This window comes from Mustela nigripes, chromosome 15 (assembly GCF_022355385.1).
Source record: "Mustela nigripes isolate SB6536 chromosome 15, MUSNIG.SB6536, whole genome shotgun sequence".
Lineage (NCBI taxonomy): Eukaryota > Metazoa > Chordata > Mammalia > Carnivora > Mustelidae > Mustela > Mustela nigripes.
The window spans coordinates 4,282,812-4,305,799 of NC_081571.1; the positions used below are offsets into that span (position 1 = coordinate 4,282,812).

General features: G+C 39.0%; 1 protein-coding gene across 2 annotated transcripts in view; it reads left to right on the forward strand.

Moving 5' to 3' along the window:
- The window catches only part of SGCG (sarcoglycan gamma), a 148,633-nt gene that overhangs the window by 30,995 nt on the left and 94,650 nt on the right, over nucleotides 1-22,988 (forward strand). For both annotated transcript variants that reach the window (XM_059378288.1, XM_059378289.1), the window contains exon 2: nucleotides 16,953-17,147. In XM_059378288.1, the coding sequence (XP_059234271.1) occupies nucleotides 16,953-17,147 (195 nt within the window). The remainder of the gene's footprint in view (nucleotides 1-16,952; nucleotides 17,148-22,988) is intronic.

Consider the following 22,988-nt stretch of genomic DNA (forward strand, 5'->3'; position numbering starts at 1 on the left):
TAGATAGGCTTCCCAGGAAACACTCTGAGCTGGAGATTTGCATGCCAATTCATGAGAGAACATCTTTAGTAAGAACACCTGTAGGAAACCGAAGGCAGCCAAATTGGGCAGAACGATTGAATGGAATGGCAAGGTAGTTGTGACACAACTGGGATGGCCCTCAGAGTTGTCCTGGAATTGAGGAAGGTGCCTGGGCCTTCCGCATCCCTGCTGTGATCAAACAGGGGATGTGGAACACACTGTAGGTGGGATGGGGCAGCTCTGTGCCATCAAAAGTAATTCTCATCATCAGTTGTCACTCCTGACAACTGAAGGAATGAGGGCCTTGGTTCTGGCGTGACCAGGGTGTCACACCACTGTTGTTCACCCTGGTTCCACTTAGATTACTTCATGTAATTCGGGACTAGCCCACTCTCCACCCAAGATTCTAATCAGTCTCTTGCCCTGAGGAAACTACTGAAGAAACATCAGTGGGTGAACCACAGGCTCCATGGCTACAGTTGGTCTCTGGATGGCAACTAATACTCACCATCTCTCCTCCTGCTCTCATCCCAACCACCCATTCATTCCCACCTAATACCTGTGTGAGTCTACGTAGCCAACCTGCTGTGATGAGCCTGATATTCAGCTCTGAAGTGTCTGAACCATTGGTCATCATGCCCTGATTTATCAGCCTTTGTGTGAGCACTTGCCTGTTTACTATCAAAATGGTCAAGGAATACCAGTAAATCCTCTGTCCTTCACAGACATTCTTTTGAGCCAGGAATGCTACATCCTTTCCTTCTAACTTCTGTCTTGATATGAGGGCCTGAAGTGAATGGATGGTAGCTTGAAGATTAATGGTACTCACATTGTCCTGGTAGGAGTATTTCCAACTGGGAACAGACTTCTAGATCCACAGAGCCCATAGTTGTGGAGATGGGAGGCACCCCATCTAGGGTGACCACCTGGGTCACTAAAAGTGATGGTAAGAATGACCACTCTGGATCTCACCCTTGAGGATGCAGTACCACAGTGATTGCTGATAGGGGATATACAGACAGCATCCTGAGGCATTGCCCACACTCACAAGGAATCTCTGAGTTACAGCCTCAACAACAACCTCCAAATGCTGTCCTATCCCCTTCTCAAGCCAGCAGCTAGTAGCTTCTTGTTTATACAATCAGTGATGAGAACAGTAGACCCATTTCCAAGTGCCACAGTGCCTTTGTTGTGAAGTGGATCATTTGATTTGTTGAAATGTCATGGAGAATCCCATATCAATGGATCCAACATTTGTAAGTCCTCAGATAGTGATGCTTGCCACAGCCATATAGGCAAAAAAGAAAAGCGCATACCCAGCCTAGGAATCAGTTTTAGTCAAAATAATTGTCTGCCACTGAGTGGCTGTTTAGGCATGTCAATGGATGGTGCTATATCAAGGTTCAGTGTTGGTGTCTGTTGTTGGCATTTAGACACTCAATAGTGGCAGTAGCTAGATCTGCCTTGCTGAGAGGCAGTTTTGTTGGGCCCATGCTTGGCCTCTGTCCCTACCACTATGGCCATCTGGGAGCACTGGGGGGAGAGGGGTGTCAGCTGGTGGAGTCATTCTGGTTATTTGGTGCCTTTTGCACATCTCTGGAAGATGTTAATATATGAAACAAAAGTCTTGGCTCTTTGTACCCTCGAGTTCCACCCACAAACTCTTTTCCAGATCTCCTTGTCTTCCCTTTTCCAGAACTCCCCTTCTAGGTCCTGATGAACTGACCAAGCCATTCACCTCTATCAGTGAGACTGTATATATTCCAACCTCAGCTGATTTGTGTTTCCACAAAAAGTGGATGAGCAGGCACACTACCTGAAGCTTTGTGCTTTGGGAAGATTTCCTCTCGGCGCCTTGACTGGGCTGTGGTCCACAGCAGGCCTTTTGTGGCTTGCACTAATGTATTGAGCCAACCCACCCCAAAACCAAGTTTGGCCTTTTTCCTCCTCTGTAGGCTTGTCATAAGGGACACTCCTCAATGGCCAGAGGACTGGGATGGGGGAGAGGTGGTGGGTGACATAGAGCAATGAGTCACTTGTGTAAGTAGCCTACTTGTGCCCTCTGCCTGGCCCTAACTGTCTAGGAGAAAGTTCTAACTTTCAGGAGATTGCTCCTGGCTCCTGACCTTGTTATGTTTGGTGTCAGTCTAAGAAACTCGGGTCATGATGGGAAATGCTGGCCACATAGCTGCTTGGTGTCTTGTGGTCAGATGCCTTATCTGCACAAAGGCCCAGGAGTACTTAGAGAAATGTTTTTCAAATGGCATGTAATTCTCTGCCACAAATGGCATGGCCTTATTCCAAAATGCTAGAGGTCTATATTGTAAGAATAGAAAAGGCTTACCCTTTCCTCGTTGTATGGTAGCCCAATTGCATGGCCTTGGGCTCTGTTGGAGCAGGGCTGTCTGAGTCCTTGCTCTGTACTCTTGTTCTGGTGTTGCTGGCGCCTCCTTCTGGGGACTCTTCATTCAAGGGTTTCCAGGTTTGGAACCTGAGCAAAGAGTTGTGATTTTTATAGGGATCCTGATCATCCATCCTTGATGTCTCTTCATTGCATAGATGGAGAGATCTCTCTTTGTGTTTGCCCATCTATCTTCATCCTCTTCAACTAGTCTGGCACGTCTGGCTTTTGTCTTTCACTATTTAAGCCATCACTTTCTCCAAGCTTTTGAGGGCCAACCTAGCAGTGTATTAATGCCACCTTCCAACATGCTTGCCATTTGTTCTTAAGTTCTGTATCATTGGAGGATGCTCTAATACCAAATGCTTTTCTTTGCCCACTTTGTATCTTCCTTGATCCATCCCCTCGGGACTCAGTTCCAGATACACTGTCACCTGCTGACACCTGCTAGATAGGGCCTTCTGGCCCTTTGGAGATAGTCCCTTTATTCCCTTATCAGGTCCTACCTTTCCCTACCTGGTTATGTGAGTGATCTAACCCCAGCTCTTGGTCAGCTGGCCAGGAGAGAACAGGTGAGGTGGAACGCTGTGACATCATCTTCAAGTGGGAGGGAGGGATGGGCCTCTCTGCAGACCCAGACATTCCAGGGACAGCTGGAGTTTCCAGTGCATCTGAGTACATTGGCTCAGATGTCTCATTCCAAGTCTCACGGCTCCACTCCCACCCTGTTGGGGTCCTGGTTCCAACAGAGCAGCCCTCCCTGGGTTGAGAATTTAGGCTTCTTTGGTGCTCCACAACTCTTAACAAAGGCTGGATCCTCTACTCTCTCTACCCTTTAGTTACAGGGAGTGAGAGTCTCTTCATCAGCTGCCAGAGAGGCCCTCTCATTTTTTACAGTTACCAGAAACAGGCCCCTGGCTGCCAGTGATTGACAAGTGATCCAGCTCCAAAATACCATTTTAGATTTGCTTCCCCAGATTACGTCTGGCCTCCAACTCTGCTACCTGTGTTTTGTTAGGGACAGGGACATGGGACAGGACTAGGGGAGGGCAGGAGACTTAGATTTATATAGAGGAAGCTCATTAGGCAATGTTTTTAGGAAAAACAGCTCTGCAGGAGTGAAGGAAGGAGAGAAAGGGGCAGAGGAAGAAGCTCTGTGGTATAGTGCAAACAGAAGCCTCTGTGATCCTGGGGATCCAGGGCTGGCTAGGGAGAGACAAGGGGTGGGGGGTGGTCTCTGGAGTCAGACTGACCCTTCAGAGAAGATGCGAATGAAGGCAAGGGCCAAGCCCTCATGCTGCCAGACTGAGCAGTCCTTAGTTGCCCTGGAAGGGCCATCACTTCGGATGAGTCCTCCCTCTCCAGCCAAGGACAGTTCTAGGGCCGGGACTCAGGTGTACATTATGTGCAGGAAGCGGTCCTGCTAGCCAGGGGAATGAGTCTCTTGGTGAGAAGGGCGCACTACAACATCTACTAGAGTAATCTTCAGGTTTTCTGTTTTATGTTTATTGGCTTGGACACAAATTTTTAGAAAATAATTTTCTTTCTTAACTTGTTTTATAGGTATAACCAAAGTATAATCCAGTAGAACAATTCAAAACTAGCATTAAATGGAGAATTGATCTTTGCATTATATTCATCCATTTGGTCATCAGATATTGGCAGTGTTCTAGGTGGTGAGACTGGCCAAGAACTCACAGGGGGAAAAAACCCTGCCCTTGTGGATATGGGACAAATGATGTGGGAACATGGATGCAATATTTTGGGGGTGTTGAGTAAGATAGGAAACTGGAGACAGGAGAGAACACTTTGCATTTCAGATGAGTTTGCTTGGGTTCTTAAGTATGGGAATAAGATAAAGCTACCACAGAACTAGCAGGATATTTCCACCTTAAATAGGGACTAATGTCGACTAATTATCACTTTTTTCTCAATGCAGACAAATTAGAGGTCATTATAATTTTGGTGATTATTTTGATTAAATCATTATCTTTTCAAAATATTTTAAGGGAACAAAATCATAAATATTCCATGGAAAATACATAAATGAATCATTCATATAATAATTCTAATAGGTATTTGAATTTTGATTGATTCTATTAATAATATAGAGCTTTTCTGATATGATATGAGTTGTATCTATAATAATAGTTTCTAGAACCTTGTCAAGGTGTGGCACCATGACATTCTATAAATATATATCCTTCCCCATATATATATGGACTGACTTCAAAGTGCAAAGACCATGGATATTATACTTAGGATATAATAACAGCGAGTATAACACTGCTAATGTTTATTCAATGGGCTAATCATTATTCTAGGAACAGTGCATTTTCCCTTTGGAGCTATGATGGCAAATTTCAGGGAAATAAACACCTCCACATATATAAAATTTATTAATATATTTGGGGACATATCAGAGCAAATGTTATGAGGTTAACTGGATTGATTGTGAATGTTAGGTGTCCAATGATATAAAAATGGTTTGTTTGGAATAATGATAGTAGTCAGAGCCATCATAACTTTCATGAAACTTACAGTTCTCATGACATCATACATGTGATTCACCAATAAGCCTTGCATTCCACCTGTTGTGAGAAAGACACCAACAGGTACAGGCATTAGGTGGTCCTTAAGAACTCTGGGAATCTCCGTTTAAGAATTAGGGAACTTCAAAGAAAACTATTACTTTACCCATGATATTAGGAAATCATTTATAAGTTAGGACACCAATAAACAACAGCCCAGTGAAAACTTTGTGTTCAAAAAAAAAAAAATTCTTGAAAAACTGCACAATTAAGCTGTTTAGTGATCCTTATATAGTCTACAGGTTTGTGGGTAGTTTCTGAGTGATTTGACAAAACACAAACTCAACAGTAAGAACTTGGGGGAAGAAAAGATAACCATATACTGTTTCCTAAAAGACTACATGTTGAATCAAAAAATAAATCCTAATGTTCACTTTCAGCCATCAAAATCAAAGAAATGTATATATTAAAGATAAGCCACAATCAAATAATAATCAAGCCTTTCTCCCTCACTTTCATTCAGGAGTCTTAAATTGTAAGGAACTAAGAGTCTCCTAGTAAATCTTGTCCATGATTTCCCCAGAGCTTTAGTGGGATCACAGGTTGGAGCATAATTTAGGGAAGGAATACCAGTGTGAAGAAGAGAAGATAAAACAGCAAGGGGAACTCCAATCTCCAGCGAGCAAATGCAGGGGTTAGAAAGAAATGTGGGTCTATGGGCTGTACCTCATAGACAGAACCAGATGCCAAAGTCCCACATCCCTGTCAGAAAGCTCTTCAAACATATTCCACCAAAAGTCAGAACGTGCCCTGAGACTAAGGTGATGAGGAGTCTCTGCTGTGAGGAGAAGCCTCCAGGGCTTGATGTGTTGACCAGTTGACAGAACTGATTATCACAAAGTTTTCGTCCTAGAACTAAGTAAGAAATATCTTTAGAACTCAGTCTGGTTTATATGAAAGCAAAGGAAAATACCTAAGCTTCAGTAGTTGAAAAGCAAAAGTAGAAACCGTACTCTTCAGCTACTATTCTTACTCCCAAATCCAACTCATTTATCCCATCAGGGTAGAACTTTATATGATCTTGACCCTTAAAATGAGCTGTTCAGACATAAAGAATGCTTATGATTAACATTCATGCTAGCAAATGGAGTCATACGCAGGATCGCTGAGATGTGAAATGAGGGAAGTGTCAGCCTATGAATTATGACATATGCATCAGTCATCTCATTATGCCAGTGAAAGGGTCTGGAAAATATGTGTAAATCTATCATTTCCCCCTTTTGTTTGATATGTTCCAGTTCTTTTCCTAGCTATTCATGAAGTTGGTAGGATCTCAGTTAAAGAATGGGTAAGAGAGATAATAGGATGTCTGGATAAAGATGGAATGGCTTACATTTGCAGTCATAATGCTGTTTCCTACACATGGAAATCTATTCTACAAATATATTGCAGATCAGAATATATTTTATTTGGCTTGCCTGTAACAATTACATATAATCAAGTGCTTGCTCTGTTGCTGGTACTAGGTGCTGGATATATAACTGAACAAAGTATCCTTCTTGCCCTCTTGGAGATAAGAGTCTAAAGAGGAATAGATGATACAAAGTAAACAAATAAAGGTATCCTTATCCATCCTGAGAAATACTATGAAAGAAATAACCAGGACTCATTTGTAAATTAGGACAGGACAGAAGATACACGGGAAGTGGGGTATTCATGAAAGACCATTTAAGTCAAGACAGAAGTGGCTGCACAAAATTTGGTACAGACCAAATCTTCAGTCAGAAGGAACAACATGTACAAAGGCTATGAGATAGAAAGAGCTTATTCTGTTTGAGAGGAGGAAGGAAACCAGTGCTGAGAATGGCAGAGTGGGATGAGATGGGACTGGGGAGGCCAGACACACCAGTGGAGTGGAGCTTAGTAGGAAATGCAGCGGGAGGCCACTGAGTGACCTTCAACAGGGAAAGGGGGTTCGCTTTGGGGCTTCCAGCAACTCCTCGGTATAGCATTTTGTTAACATTTCCTTAGCTCTCACTGCAGCCAACTACTAATTTGTCTCTCTCCACTTGATGTACATGCACTAAGTCAGAGGTTAATGGTAGGTATGAACCATGCCAAGAAGCGGGGCGTATTTGGTACTGGATAACATCTGGTTCCAGTTAAGAAGCTAGGTCTTCATCATGAAACTTGAGTGAGCACACTTCTAATTGGCATGAATACTGTTCTTGCTCAATCACTATTCTGTGTCTGATCTCTGCCAACTTCAATTTCTGTATGTTAATATTACTTCTCAGGCAAACACTATATAATGACACTGTAAAAGTCTCTGACTTCTGAGTTTATTTAATAAAAACAAGGATAAAACACCGAGAAAAGTATTTTTGAATTGCCCACCTTTATAAACCTCCACTGTTTTAAAATAAGCTTACATCTGAACTATGAAACAAAATACGATGTTTAAAATCACAGTTTTATTACCTAACATTTGTATGACTGTGGGTTTGAGGTTTTCTTTTTCCTTAAAGTCCTTTGTTCATTTAAATACAAGTTTCTTCCCCATTTAGGTCTCTCAGCTACTTAAGGGGCATTTATTCTCTTGGTTTGGTGTATTTTGTAAAGAATTTTTCTTAAATGGCAGAGTTTGCCATTTTATTTTAAAAGTCAGTACTATTGTAAAGAAGAGAGAACAATCTGATCACCCTTCTTATGTGGGTGTGTATGTGTATTTATAATATGGGAATATAGGTATAAATGATTATAACTTTGGATGAAATTTGTAATTATTACCCATGTACTTTGCTGTATTTGGGTGTCTAGTGCTGAGCAGCTGGACTGAAAGATAAAGCAGATCTATTCTTCAAGTTATTTTTATCATCCTAAAGGTAGTCATAAAGTTAGGGTGAGTATGGTAAATTTATTACTAGCTTTAGTATTATTGAAAGAATATATGTATCAAAAGATTGATTTGTATAAATTCTGTAAATCTGAAAAAATAGAGAAAAACATTTGGGAAATGCAATTTTCAATGAAAAAAGTGTTTGAGAAATGAGCATGGTACCCTCTGCTGGTGAGTTTGAAAGTGAACATGATCCTTCTAGACAGGTACTTGGCATCATGTACCAAGGACCTCAAACAAACACAGTAATTTTAATTCTGGAAACTTAGTCCAAAGAAAATTAGGAATGAAAATGAAGATGGATGTTTCAGGATATGTGTTGCAGCACCATCTATCATAGTGAAAAATTGGACAATAAATGATGAAAAGGAAGGAATCCATTGGATTCTTACAGTATGACAGAATTAACTGTTGGACATGAAACAATATCCAAGGGAAATGTTAATGATAGAGTATTAAATGAAAAAGAATACTGAAATACATATTAAAATGTAAATGCATAGAAAAAAGCAAAATTTAAAAATGGTTAATAATAATTTCCCCTACACTTTTTTTTCTATCGCTGTTTAAATCTCCCTTAGTCTTTGCAAACAGCTCCAGCACTTGTGTTTATCTGCATTCCCTTGGTTCACAGTGAAAAAGTTGAACTTTTTTACTATGGGTATTGTTCGTCATTCATGGTTCTTTGGTGTATGTGCATGGTTTTGTTCCAGGGTTATTGGATTATTTGTATTTTTTAATGGTAACAACCTTGTCTTATCTTTAAGACAAAAGTTTTCTCCGACTTATTATCAACCATTGAATTTTTCTTGGGGCAGACTCCTCCCCATTACTCTTTGTTTTCCTAACCATTTGCACCTCATCAGAGTGATGTGAGTTACATGCAAACAGGGAGGCTGGAAATAGTGAGAATTAGCTAATTAACATGGGAATTAGCTATCTTTTGGAAGTCTAAAAGCAAATGGAAGGAGAACTCTTCCATCCCATGGTTCTCAGTGAGAGCATGACCTAGTCCCCTTTAACTGATAAGCACACTAACTTCCTCCTTCCCTGGAAGAGTGTCCCATATATAATGGATATCTCTTGTTTCTCACTTTTTATTTACTCATTTATCACCTTTCTGTGGGGGCTTGTTTTAGACTTCCTTCTCCTTTCTCTATGTCCTTTTGTCATGATCTCATTTTTCATACTGAAGCAAACTGCTTTCAAACTGTGCTTCATATCCAGTAAGTGACCCTCTCTATACATTCATTTGTCCAATGCAGACTCAGTGATTGCCTGTTAGGTGTGCATGACTCCTTCTGGTCATGTTTAAGCAGTCTTGCTATTTGCTATTGACCACTCTTGTGAGTTGCCTTGTCATTTTAATGGATAATGTAACATGATAGTATATGCTGCATGATAAGAAATTATGCTGCTTGGACATCAGAGCTATATTTTATGATATGAAAGGCAATTTTGAGACTATAAAAAATAATTTTCTTGCAGTTTTTCAATTGACATGATGGGTGCTATTAGAGGTTTGGAAAACCCCCCAGTCAGCATGCCCTGTGGCTTGGCGGGACGTAACTCAAAGCAGAGTTCCATCCCTAACACTCAGATGAATCTCCCTTGGAGAAATGAAAATGGCCAGGGGGGAGCTGTGTGCATTAGACCTCCTTCACCCCTTCCTCATGGTTATGGCAGCAATCGGAATCATCTGTGTATGTTGGAATGAGTGTGATCATCAAGCCGCGACCCCAGTTCTTGTAATACATTTCATAGTCTTTGGTTTTCGCTTTATCCATTATTGTGTAATGCACTTCTAATTTTACTCTGTTATCAATAGAGCAAAGAATTTGTGTGAATCAAATCCAGTGGCATTTCTTCATACTTCCTTGTGAAGTAGTATGTTATCAGATTTTGCAACTGTTATATGTATGCTTGTAAAGAATATGCATTTTCCAGCTGGGCTCTATACACATCCATTTAAACACTTTTCAGTTGTATTTTTGAAGTTTTGTATAGTGCCACTCATTTTAGAGGGCTTGATCTGGCAATAGAGGATTGCTAAAATCTTCCACTATGATAATGGCTTGTTTCATTATTTTTTGAATTTATTCAGTTTTTATGGCATGTATGCAAATGAATAGATATACATAAAGGTATTTCAGGGTGTTTGTTAGATGCATTTAAGTCTAGCATTTCCTGGTGACTCTAATTTTATATCTCTAGTGTTACAGCAATACCCCACCATAACGTGCCTGTAATCATGGGAGTTCAGATATAACATAAATGATGGATGGCACCTGTCCTCTGCTCCTGCCGCATTGTTAAGGGGTAGCTGAAGTTTTCATCTCCTTTGGAGTAAAAGGATGGGTGGTGACATGTGTGTTGGGCTGGAAATAAGCAACACCAGTAAATGCGGCCCCTATCACCGATAATCTAGATTACTCTTCTGAGACTAGGTTAACTGGGACATTCTTTGAATCACTGCTCCTTCCTCCTTCCCTTCCTTCTTGGAATCACTATGTAGACCCGAGGGCTCAGGATCATTCCCAGCAGGTTCCCTACCCAGAAGTGCTGGCTGGTGAAAGGATGGATCTGAACTCTTTGCCAGACTCTCTGATATATAGGCCCTCATTGGGGTGAGTTCATTAATTTTGCAACATGACTAGGTTTATAGGGTTGAACTCTGGGACCCATGCTTATCATGAGGTTTCTTTGTTTTTTGTGTTCTCCAGATTCAGAATTATTTAATACATTTCAATTACTTTACCCAGCTCAGGAGTCAGTATCTGTTTTCAGCCTAATTTATCTTCAGTTAGAGAAATTTCTTCACAGTTACCCCTTAATCATTGTCTTCCCACTGTTTTCTCCAGTTATTCCCCTGGAGCTCCAGTGGAACACATGTAGACCATCTCAGCCTTCAGATTTCCCTTCACATTTCTCCTATCTTTACCATGCTCTCATGTTTTCTAAGATTTCTTACATATCTGTTAAATACACATAAGACATGTACTTTATATGTCTGAAAACTTCAAGCTATATAACTCATTTTTGAATTTTAAAACAGAACTGAATTTCTCATTTCTAAAGGGTCTATTAAGTTCTTTTCAAACATAGTTTTTAAAAAATCATATTGGCTCCTTTTCAGTATCATCCATGTATTTATGATTTCTGTGTCTCAAACTCCTGGCAATAGCCTATTCAAATAAGGCATGTCAATAAATGACCCTTGAAATTAAGACCCTTGAAATGTCATTGAATGATATCTATTTAGTAGACACAGTGCTCAGTTCCCTATGTTGTGCCCCATGGCAAGAATCAAAGAATATAGAAGACAGAATTCCTATCTGTAAGGTGGTTTTATTTTAAATAAGAAATAGGGAACCATGAATTCAGAGGGCATAAAAACTGCATAAAGATATTTATGCAAAAATAGACTTTATGTCTGAATCCCTCTCTATTAAAATTTTGATAACTGTATTTGAAAGAAGCATTAAAAACCCATCAAAATTAAGTATATCACCATCAACATATTTGAGAGACGGTTAACAGGGAAATAGGTATAAGTTTTTTAATGATAACATAAATTATTTTATTCTTTTCAAAGAAAATTACTTTTATTTATTTATTTATTTATTTGTCTGTTTGACAGAGAGAGAGCATGCACAAGCAGGGGGAGAAGCAGGCAGAGAAGCATTTTTCCCACATTGCAAGGAACCCAATGTGGGGCTCAGTCCCAGGATGCTGGGATCATGACCTGAGCCCAAGGGAGATGTTTAATTGTCCGAGCCACCCCGATGCCCTAATAACATATGTTACTTTTTATAACATATGTTACTTTTTAAAATAAAGTGCTCTCCAAAGATAATTTTTATTCAACATGTAGTAAAACTCAAAATTCTTTCTTAGAATATAGATTTTTAGTTCTAAAATAAAGCATTATTTCATTAATTTTTTAGTAAATAGCTCACAAAGTCCTCTGCATTGTCCCAGTGCAATTTCTTGCCAGCATGAATGCTATTTTGCTGTTGTCTGACTTAACATGCTGAAGAATTGGTACCCTTCCCAATGCTGATGATAATAAGTATCTAAAGAAGGCTAACTGAACCAGATAGCCTCTGAAAATCTCTTTTAGCAAAAACATAATACACTGTGTCAAATAAAAATAAAAGCCACCATGAGCTAAGAGGAATATAAGCTAACTATTAAATAACAAAATGGATTTTTTAGAAAAAGTTTAAATTGAATGTTCCACCTAGCCATTTAAATCATGCCCATCTAGAGTAAAATCCTTGTTTATGCAGCATAATCAACACTGAGAAATAGCAATAGCAGGTTAACCAAAATCCTTAAAGTGGGCAGTTATAAAACATGATAGAGAAAGACAACTGGGGGAAAAAAAAACAAATGTGAGAGCAGAAGTGGTGGTAACTAGAGCTCAAATCTGGAAGGACAAGAAAGGAGATCACTAGCTTCTGAAGGTGAGCCTGGACTCAGTATGTTCACCTGAGGAAATGGGATCCAGACTCTTAGGCAGTCAGCAAAGTAGGTGCACAAAAGTGGGATAACTCATGGGGCACTGGGGACTCCGTTGGTTAAGAATCTGACTGTTGGTTTCAGCTCAGGTCATGATCCCAGGGTGGTGGGATCCAGCCCCACGCTGGGCTCCGCACTCACACTGGAGTCTGCTGGAGCTTTGCTCTCCCTGTCCCTTGCCCACCCCCACCATATTCTCTCTCTCTCTCTCTCTCTCTCTCTCTCTCTTAGTTGAGCATACAACTGTGGGTTTCAGCTCAGGTCATGATCTCATTGGTGATGGGATTGAACCCTGAGTCAGACTCCCCACCGAGCTTCTCTCCCAGTGGCCCTCCCCCTACTCGTGTTTTCGCTCTCTCTCTCTCTGTCCCTCCCTCTGTCTTTTCCCTCCCTAAAGTAAATAAATAAACCTTTAAAAAAAAAAAAAAAAAGATGCATCTCCAACTGGGGGTAAGTGCAAATGAAGAGAAGTAGTCTAAGGGCTGAGTTTGAGGCTGGGAGATGAGGAAGCAGCAAGTGATAATAAGAAGCAATCGCCATTGCAATGAGGGTTCCTGGAAGTGGAGGTGATGACTATTTGGCATGTGCTGACCTGAGGACATATGAACACACACTTCACTTAGCAACATGGAGGTCATTGGGGGGCTTATTACAAAATCAAGTTCAATGGGTGGTGGGTATGGAAGCCTGTCAGGAATTGAGTTCTAGAGAGAAGGAAGACATAGAGGAATAGTGGGTAGAGTCAACACACTCAAGGAGTTTTGGTGGGAGGAGGAGTGGAGAAATGGAGCTGGGGCTGTAGATATTTGTGAAGTTTCTGCAGTCTGCCAGGGCATATGGTGGTAAAAGCAGAATCGCTATTCTCGGGAGCCACAGACTGGTCTTATATAGTTTGTCTTTGTTAGTTTTCTTTCAGTAATAAAATCCTACAGACCTCATTTTCTATATTACTAGTCTTCTTTCCAATAGGTCTTTTCTGAAAATGCTTTAACAGAGACAGCGATTTTATTTCTATCTACTTAGCCGGGATCCCCCATTCTATTACCTCCTCATCCACAGTCATTGTTTGAGTGTTGGGCCACAACTACTAAATCTTTTCTTAATGTATTCAGTATGTTCATAAGTCATACAATGTTTTATTTAGTCTTTAACTCAGAGGACTCACCCACACCCACTAGCCCCATTTGCTATCATTGTCCCTGGCAGGTAGATAGCTCAATTAGTGTTTTTCAAGTTCAATAGTTATTTCTTTCAATTTTTTTACTCATTCACTTAAGATCTCTATTGTGTGCCTATTATTTGTCAGTTACACTGTTTTAGGGACATAGCAATGAACAAGATTCACATAGAATTTACATCCGAAGGAGGAGGAGTCTATAAACTGTGGAAAGAAGAATATTTGCTCTCTGGAAGCCCTGTTGGTTGAACTCCTGAATTCCCAATTAAGTCTAGAAAAGAGAATTCATGCATGTCTAAGACTTCTTTACACAAGTTTCTCTCTGTAGCTCATCCTGCTGCTCAAAGACCCTTGACACAAGAATGGACCCAACAATTTTCTTTTTAGAGTAGGAGGCCCCAAATGAAGCTGGAACTACTATATATTCAAACATATGTCACTTTAAATTAGATTCTCCTGTAACCTATAGCACTTGAAGGTGGAAGCTCTCCTTAAAATGAGAAATAAAAGAATCTTGTTTAAATAATTGAAACAGATTCCAAAGACTGAATTAGAGGGAGTTAAGGTCTACCCTCATAACAGAATTGCTACTGGCTCTCTTGTAAGCCATAACAAAAAGGTCTTAAAAGGATATTAAGGTTTTCTCCATTTTATGTAAGTGTGAACAACACTTTCTATGAAAGGTAGAATAATGACTTCAAAATAGGTTCATGTCCTAAACCTTGGAAACTTACATGGCAGAAGGGATTTTACAGTTGTGATTATGTTAAGGCTTTTGAGATGGGGAGATTGTCCTGGATTCCCCCAGGTGGGCCCAGTGTAATCACAAGGTCCTTGTGAAGAGGAAATAGCAGGGTCAGAGTCAGAGAATGAGCTGAGACAACATAACTAAAGGTTGTAGCCAAGGATTGTGGGCAGCCTCTGGAAGCTGGAAAAAAGAAGGAACAGATTTTCCCTCCACCCTCCAGAAAGAATACAAACCTGTCCACACTTTGATTTTTGGCCCCCAAAGACCCATTTTTGGACTTCTGACCTTCAGAACTGTAAGATAATAAAATTGTGCTGGTTTAAGCCACCAGATTTGTGACAATATGTTACACCAGGAATAGGAAACTCTATGTAGGAATAGAAATACATAGCATTTGGAAACCCCATGTACACATAGCATTCTTGGAAAGCTGCTGTTTTTACTGATCCGTAATGACATTGTAAAATAGTGCACTTGCTATAAATTCAGACTCCCTGGTTACCCTTCCTGATACAACTGCAGTCTCTCAGCCTGTGCTTCACAGAAGTTTTGGACTTGCCACCATTAGTACAGATAATGACAAGTGCATTGAAATAAATGTAATAGCAGAAGGTGATGATATATGACGTGAGTGCCCAGAGAAGGCATCTTTGAGGAAATGACATGTGAGCTGCCACTGAAGGCTAAGAAGGAGCCAGCAGGGGGTTTCAGGTGGAGAGAATGCCCAGGACAGAGGTCTTAAAGTGAGTTAACTTGTCGCTTAAAGAGTAGATGGAGCATTGCGAGTAAAGACCAAATGCTAGTAGATGATGTTGAAGAAGTAAGCCAAGGCCCTTCATGGAGGGTCTAGCCAGTGACAGAGGAGCTCAGATATTCTTAGGGTGGGGAAGAGCCTTTAGAAAGTTTGAAAGAACAGAATGATAGGAACTTATTTGGCTGCTGGGTAGAGCATGGTTTCTGAAAGGAAAAAAGGGAAACTGGCTCCATAAGAGAGTTTGTAGAGGCTTGAGCTAGTATGGGGGCAAGAGGAGTGGACACACTCAGGATACAGATTAAGGCAGGGCTGATAAAATGTGAGAAGTCTGAAGGGAAAAGAGAAGAAACAAGGATGACTCCTAGGACTTTGGAGCAACTGTATTTGTGAGGCAGACTCTACTGTAAAGAAGACTGAGGACCTCAAAGAAATGAGCAAATAAGTTATGCCAGTTATGACATCAGTAAGCATTTAGGTTTTGAATCATGTAGATTATCCTGAGTATTGGAAATCCTATGTAATGAATAGCACAGTTTTATATAATCAATTAGAATGTAGGAAAATCCAATTGTTGAGTGGGAAAGAGATTTAAAGAATTATTTCAGAGTATGACTTATTTTAATAAGGACACTTCCAAACCATTCCTAAAAATAAATGTAAGACCTTTGCATTAAAAAAAAATTCCTAGAGAATATTTTACATTCTGGTTTATCATTTTACTGCATTTACAATCAGGAAAGTCTTTGTAATCTCTAATCTTCACTTTATAAATTAAAACCACTTTTTTGGGTGCCTGGGTGGCTCAGTCATTAAGCATCTGTCTTTGGCTCAGGTCATGATCCCAGGGTCCTGGAATCAAGCCCCGCATCAGTCTCCTTGTTCAGTGGGGAGCTGCTTCTCCCTCTCTCACTCCCCCTGCTTGTGTTCCCTCTCTCACTGTCTCTCTCTCTGCCAAATAAATAAATAAAATCTAAAAAAAAGAAGAAACAAACAAAAAAACACTTTATTCTTTCCTCTGTTGTGAAGTGAAATAATGAATAATTCTTTAAAAACTCCTCATAGAGTTGAAATTATTATGAAAACTTAGTGTAATTTACAGAAAACAGTGAGTACTTATAAACATTTGTATGCATGTATACATTCTGATTGTTCTTGGAAGCTGGTTAATACTGGGGAACTTTATTATAAGCAAAAATGAAGAGAGCCTTTAATTCTGAGTAATTTAGCGAATGAAGAAAGATGTGATTTAATTATTTGACATAAAAACTAAATAATTGGATTCCATTTTAGAAAGATATGTAGATATCAGCTTGATTTTCCTCCCACTGAATCTTCTAAAAACTTGGTAAGCTGATTATTTTAGGTTGATGCTTCAATTCCAAGTTTAACCCTGCAGAATTTTGAAAGTTGACTATATATATATAAAATGTATTATATAATATATGTTATATATTATATTATACTTAATCATATTATATATAAAATGATTAAAATGTGAAAATATGGTCACTGGATTTTGATGAATTGGTTGTATCTAAACTATTTCGAATGATAGAGAAAATATCACTCTGTGCTTGAAATAATGATATATTTCAAAGTAACATTCAGTTCTTTTTAAAACTCATCTTCATTTTGAAAATTTATTATTGGGGTAAAAAGTATAATCTTGTGGGACTTGTAGTAAATCAGTATTGAAAAACAAGTTCTCTGTTTCTGTCTCTTTGTCCCTCCGTCTCTCACCCTCTCCGGCTCCTTCCCCTCCTCCCTATGGCTCTACACTCCTTCTCTCCCTTTCTCTCTCTCCTTCGCTGTCTCTGTCTCGGTGTCTCTCTGACCCTCCTTCTCGACCTCACCCGTTCCCTGTCCCTTCTCCCACCCCCTCCCTACCCCATGGCAGATGGTCCGTGAACAATACACTACGACCACAGAAGGCACCCACATACAGAGGCCAGAGAACCAGTGTGTCTACAAAATTGGCATTTATGGCTGGAGAAAGCGTTGTCTGTACTTATTTGTTCTTCTTTTACTCATCATCCTCCTCGTGAACTTTGCTCTTACAATTTGGATTCTTAAAGTGATGTGGTTTTCCCCAGTAAGTAGTTTCCTTTCCTGGTAAGCATGTTCTTGTTCTGTTTGATCTATCACTTACCCATATTGTATTGGTAGAAGCCTCCTTTAATGGAATTAATGTTTGTTTTCTTTCTGGGTCAGAATTCTCAGTAGCAAAATATTCATACATTTATCTTTCTTAATTTCACTGTGAACTGTAAGGTGTTGGGGTTTTTTATTTCCTATTGTGATTTTTTATCTACTTGTGGGAAAATTATAAAAATCTTGAGTTTGTGGTTGACTGAGTCAAAATCACATAATGACTATTTAATCCATTAATTTATAAAATTCTACAAATCATGTTGGTTTTTCTAATGCCATTAATCTACAAATACTAACCATCCAGATGCTACTTTCTCATTTTTAAAGTTTCATTTTAATATAAAATAAATTCATATCCACACTCAATATTTGACAAAAGCTTTGAGTAGGTAAAATACTCATAGTCCTAAGGAATTCATAGTCTATTTTAGACATCCTCCTGTTTTCAAGATAGCTGGATAACTGTATTTGCTCTAATAATATATTATATACTTTTTCAAAAAAATTTGTTTAATATGAAAGTGTCTTAATTTTGCTAGATATTTATCATAGTAAGAAAAATACTGCAGTGAACATCACAGGTAGGTCAATCTGTTCCCTATATGCATCTTGAAGGTGTGATACAGGCACAGGCTCATTCCAAGAACAGTAGTTATAGCAGTCAGTCTCAAATGCCTTCCTTTGATTAGTCTCCATCAGTCTCTATGCAAGTATTTCTTTCCTGCCATTATTCTACAGCCAGCAGGCACATTATCTATTTTGTTGACATAAATATTTATATTTTCCCATATTCAAAGAGGCAAATTACCAATCCCAGCAAAATATAGCTTAAAATGTGTTACTTAATATATTTAATATAAACACATACTGTGAATTGTTATTATAAACCATATTTAAGTGCTATAAATACATAATATTTTTATTTCATTTTATTTTATTTTTGCAGTGTTCCAAGATTCATTGTTTATGTACCACAGCCAGTGCTCCATACAATATGTGCCCTCCTTAATATCTACCAGGCTCACCACCAGGCTGGGTCATCCATCCCCCCACTCCCCTCCCCTCCAAAACCTTCAGTTTGTTTCTCAGAGCCCACAGCCTCTCATGGTTCATCTCCCCCTCCAATTTCCCCCAATTCACTATTTCTTTCATTCTTCTAATGTTCTCCATGTTATTCCTTATGCTCCACAAGTAAATGAAACCATATGATAATTGACTTTCTCTGCTTGACTTATTTCACTCAGCATAATCTCTTCCAGTCTTGTCCATGTTGATACTAATTTGGGTATTCATCCTTTCTGATGAAGGCGCAATATCCCATTTTATATATGGACCATATCTTCTTTATCCATTCATCTGTTGAAGGGCATCTTGGCTCTTTCCACAGTTTGGCTATTGTGGATATTGCTTTTATGAACACTGTGGGGCATAGGGCCAATTCGAGTTTATCTTTGTATATGGTGTAAGTGAATGGTCCAGTTTCATTCTTCAATGCATAGCTGTCCAATTTTCCCAGCACCATTTATTGAAGAGACTGTCTTTTTTCTACTGGATATTTTTTCTTGCTTTGTCGAAGATTATTTGATTATGGAGTTGCCGGTCCATATCTAGACTCTCTACTCTGTTCCACTGGTCTGGGTTTCTTTTTTTGTGCCAATACCATTATGTCTTGGTGATCACAGCTTTGTAGTAAACTTGAAATCAGGCAACATGATGCCCCAGCTTTGTTTTTCTTTTTCAGCATTTCCTTAGCAATGCAGGGTCTCTTCTGGTTCCATACAAAGTTTAAGATTGTTTGTTCCAGAACTTTGAAAAATGTCAGTGGAATTTTCATCAGGATAGCATTGGAAGTACAGATTGCTCTGGGCAATATAGACATTTTAACAATGTTTATTCTTCTGATCCCTGAGCAGGGAATGCTTTTCCACCTTTTCCTGTCTTCTTCAATTTCTTTCATGAGCATTCTGTAGTTCTTTGAGTACATACCCATTAACTCCTTGGTTAGTTTTATTCCAAAGTATCTTACAGTTCTTGGTGCTATAGTAAATGGAATTGATTCTCTCATTTCCCTTTTTATATTTTCATTGTTAGTGTATAAGAAAGCAACTGATTTCTGTGCATTTATTTTGTATTTCTGCACATTACTGAATTGCTTTATGAGTTCTAGTAGCTTGGGGGTGAAGTCTTTTGGGTTTTTCTTGTAAAGTATCATATCATCTGTGAAGAGAGAGAGTTTGACTTCTTCTTTGTCAATTTGAATACATTTTAATTTTTTGTGTTGTCTGATTGCTGTTTCTAGGACGTCTAGTACTATGTTGAACAACAGTGGCAAGAGTGGGCATCCTTGTCATGTTTCTGATCTCAGAGGGAAGGCTGTCAGCTTTTCCCCATTGAGAATGATATTCGCTGTGGATTTTTCAAAGATTTTATGAAGTTGAGGAATATTCCCTCTATCCCTATACATTGAAGAGTTTTAATCAGGAATGGATGCTGTATTTTGTCAAATGCATTTTCTGCATTAATTGAGAGGACCATGTAGTTCTTCTCTCTTATTGATTTGTTCTGTCACATTGATTGATTGGTGAATGTTGAACAACCCTTGCATCCCAGGGATAAAACCCACCTGGTCATGGTGGTTAATCTTTATAATGTACTGTTGGACCCTATTAACACAAAACTAGGATCTTGTTAAGAATCTTGGCATCCATATTCATCTGGGATATTGGTCTGAAATTCTCCTTTTTGATGGGATCTTTGCCTGGTTTGGGGGTCCAGATCATGCTGGCTTCATAGAAACAGTCTAGAAGTTTTCCATCTGTTTCTATTTTTTTGGAACAGCTTCAGGAGAATAGGTATTATTTCCCCTTTGAATGTTTGGTAGAATTCCCCATGGAATCCATCAAGTCCTGGACTTTTGGATTTTTGGGGAGGTTTTTGATCACTGCTTCAATCTCTCTACTAGATATTGGTCTATTCAGGTTGTCTATTTCTTCCTGTTTCAGTTTTGGAAATTTATAAGTTTCCAGGAATGCATCCATTTCTTCTAGGTTGCTTAGCTTATTGGCATATAACTGTTGAAAATAATTTCTGATGATTGTTTCTATTTCTTTGATGTTAGTCGTGATCTCCCCCTTTTCATTTATAATTTTATTAATTTGGATCCTCTCTCATTTCTTTAGGATTAATTTGGCCAGTGGCTTATTGATCTTATTGATTCTTTCAAAGAACCAGCTTCTAGTTTTGTTGATATGTTCTACTGTATCTATAACTCATTGATCTCTGCTCTAATTATTTCTCTTCTCGTGCATGGGTTTGGCTTAATTTATTGTTGATTTTCCAGTTCTTTAAGGTGTAAAGAGAATTGGTGTATTCAAGATTTTTCAATTTTTTTGAATGTGGCTTGGATAGCTATGTATTTCCCCCTTAGGATCCCCTTTGCCATATCCCAGAGGTTGTGGAATGATGTGTCTTCATTCTCACTGGTTTCCATGAATTGTTCAAGTTCCTCTTTGATTTCCTGGTTGGTCCAAATGTTCTTGAGCAGGAAGGCCTTTAGCTTCCAAATATTTGTATTTCTTCCAAACTTCTTCTTGTGGTTGAGTTCCAGTTTCAAAGCATTGTGGTCTGAAAATATGCAGGGAATAATTTTAGTCTTTTGGTATCAGCTGAGCCCTGATTTGTGACCCAGTATGTAATCTATTCTGGAGAAAGTTCCATGTGCACTCGAGAAGAATGAGGGTTTTGTTGTTTTAGGGTGGAATGTTCTGTATATATCTATGAGGTCCTTCTGGTCCAATGTATCATTCAAAGCTCTTATTTCTTTATTGGTATTCTGCTTAGATGATCTTTCTATTACTGAGAGTGGCATGTTAAGATCCTCTACAATTAATGTGTTCATATCAATATGACTCTTTTTTTATTAACAGTTGGTTTATGTAGTTGACTACTCCCATATTGGGGGCAATATTTACAATTGTTGGAGATTCTTGGTGGACAGACCCTTTAAGAATGATGTAGTGTCCTTCTGTATCTCTGACTACAGTCTTTAGCTTAAAATCTACTTTATCTGCTATGAGAATCACTACCCCAGCTTTCTTTTGAGGCCCATTAGTATGAAAGATGGTTCTCCGTCCCTTCACTTTCAGTCTGGATGTATCTTTGGTTCCAAATGGGTCTCTTGTAGACAGCTTATGGGCAGGTCCTCTCATTTTATCCAGACTGCAACCCTGTGCCATTTTATGGGAGCATGTAGGCCATTCACATTGAGAGTGATTACTGAAAGATGAGTTTTTATTGATATCATGCTGCCTGTGAAGTTCTTATTTTTATAGATTATCTCTAAATTTCTGTTCTATGTCACTCTTGGATTCTTTTTTCTTTTATAGTACCCCCCTTAATATTTTTTGTAATTTCTTGTAGTGCTGGCTTGGTGGTCACATGCTCTTTTAAACCTTGCCAGTCTTAGAAACTCTTTATCTCTCGATCCATTTTGAATTTCAACCTTGCTGGATAAAGTATCCTTGACTGAATGTTCTTCTCATTTAGTGCCCTGAATGTGTCTTGCCAGCCCTTTCTGTCTTGCTAGGTTTCTGTGGACATGTCTGACGTTATTCTGATGGTCCTTCCTCTGTACATAAGAAATCTCTTCCCACTGCTTCCCTTAAGACCTCCTGTCTGAAATTATGATTCATGAATTTCACAATTAAGTGTCTGGAGGTATTTCTACACTTGTTGATCTGGAGGGGTGTATCCTTTCTGCCTCTAGGACTCAGACACTTGTTCCATTCCATTCCCCAAATTAGGGCAATTTTCATCCAGAATTTGTTCAACTATATCTTCTAGTCTTTTCTCTTTCTCCGCCCTCTCAGGGATCCCGATAATTCTGATGTTGGAACGTTCCATGGCATCATTTATTTCCCTAATTCTGTTTTTGCATCTTCTAAACTCTGTTCCAGACCTCCTCCTGATCCTTCTTTTCTATCATTTTGTCTTCAAGATCACTAATTTGGTCTTCTCCCTCAAGTTACCCTAGCCTTTAGAGTATTCAGATTAGGTTGGATGTCACTGGTAGCATTTTTAGTACTGCCTGATCAGCCTTCATTTCCACACTTAGAGATTGTATGTTGCCACTAATGGTCTTCTCCAACCTAGCCACTGCCTGGATAATTGTTACTCTGACTTCCTTTTCCAACATACTGTTTATGTCCATATCCAGTAGTTCTGTGGCAGAGGGCACAGTCTCTGAATTTTTCCTCTGTTGGGTGTTCCTCCTCCTAGTCATTTTGGTGAGATTAAGGGGAGGTATAGCTGAATATATCAACCATGATCCAGGCAAGGTGCACCCTGGAAAGTTTGGGAGCAATTGGAAGTCACCACCAAAAAAAAAAAAAAGGAAAATAAAAAAAAAAAAGGATGAAAACCCAGCCAAAATGAGCCCCAAAAGTAAGATGGGAAAGTAGTTATAAACCCTCAATGTGAGTGGGAAGGTTATTTCGATTCTTCCTGGGTGTATCTTGTTATCTTTGTTAAAGGACTCAACTTTCCAGATACAGGAAAATTAAAACTGGTTTATATATAAGTGTAGTATTGAATAGGGAAAAAGGATCACCTTGAAGCTTATATCTATGTGTATATTTTTTAAAAAGAGAAAAAGAAACACATATATATATAAAAAAGTTAAAAAGTTATTATGGAATATGTTGTATTAAACCTCTAGTTACTCTTAATCTCACAAAACAAACTGAGGGTTGCCGGGGGGAGGGGGTTTGGGAGAAGGGGGTGT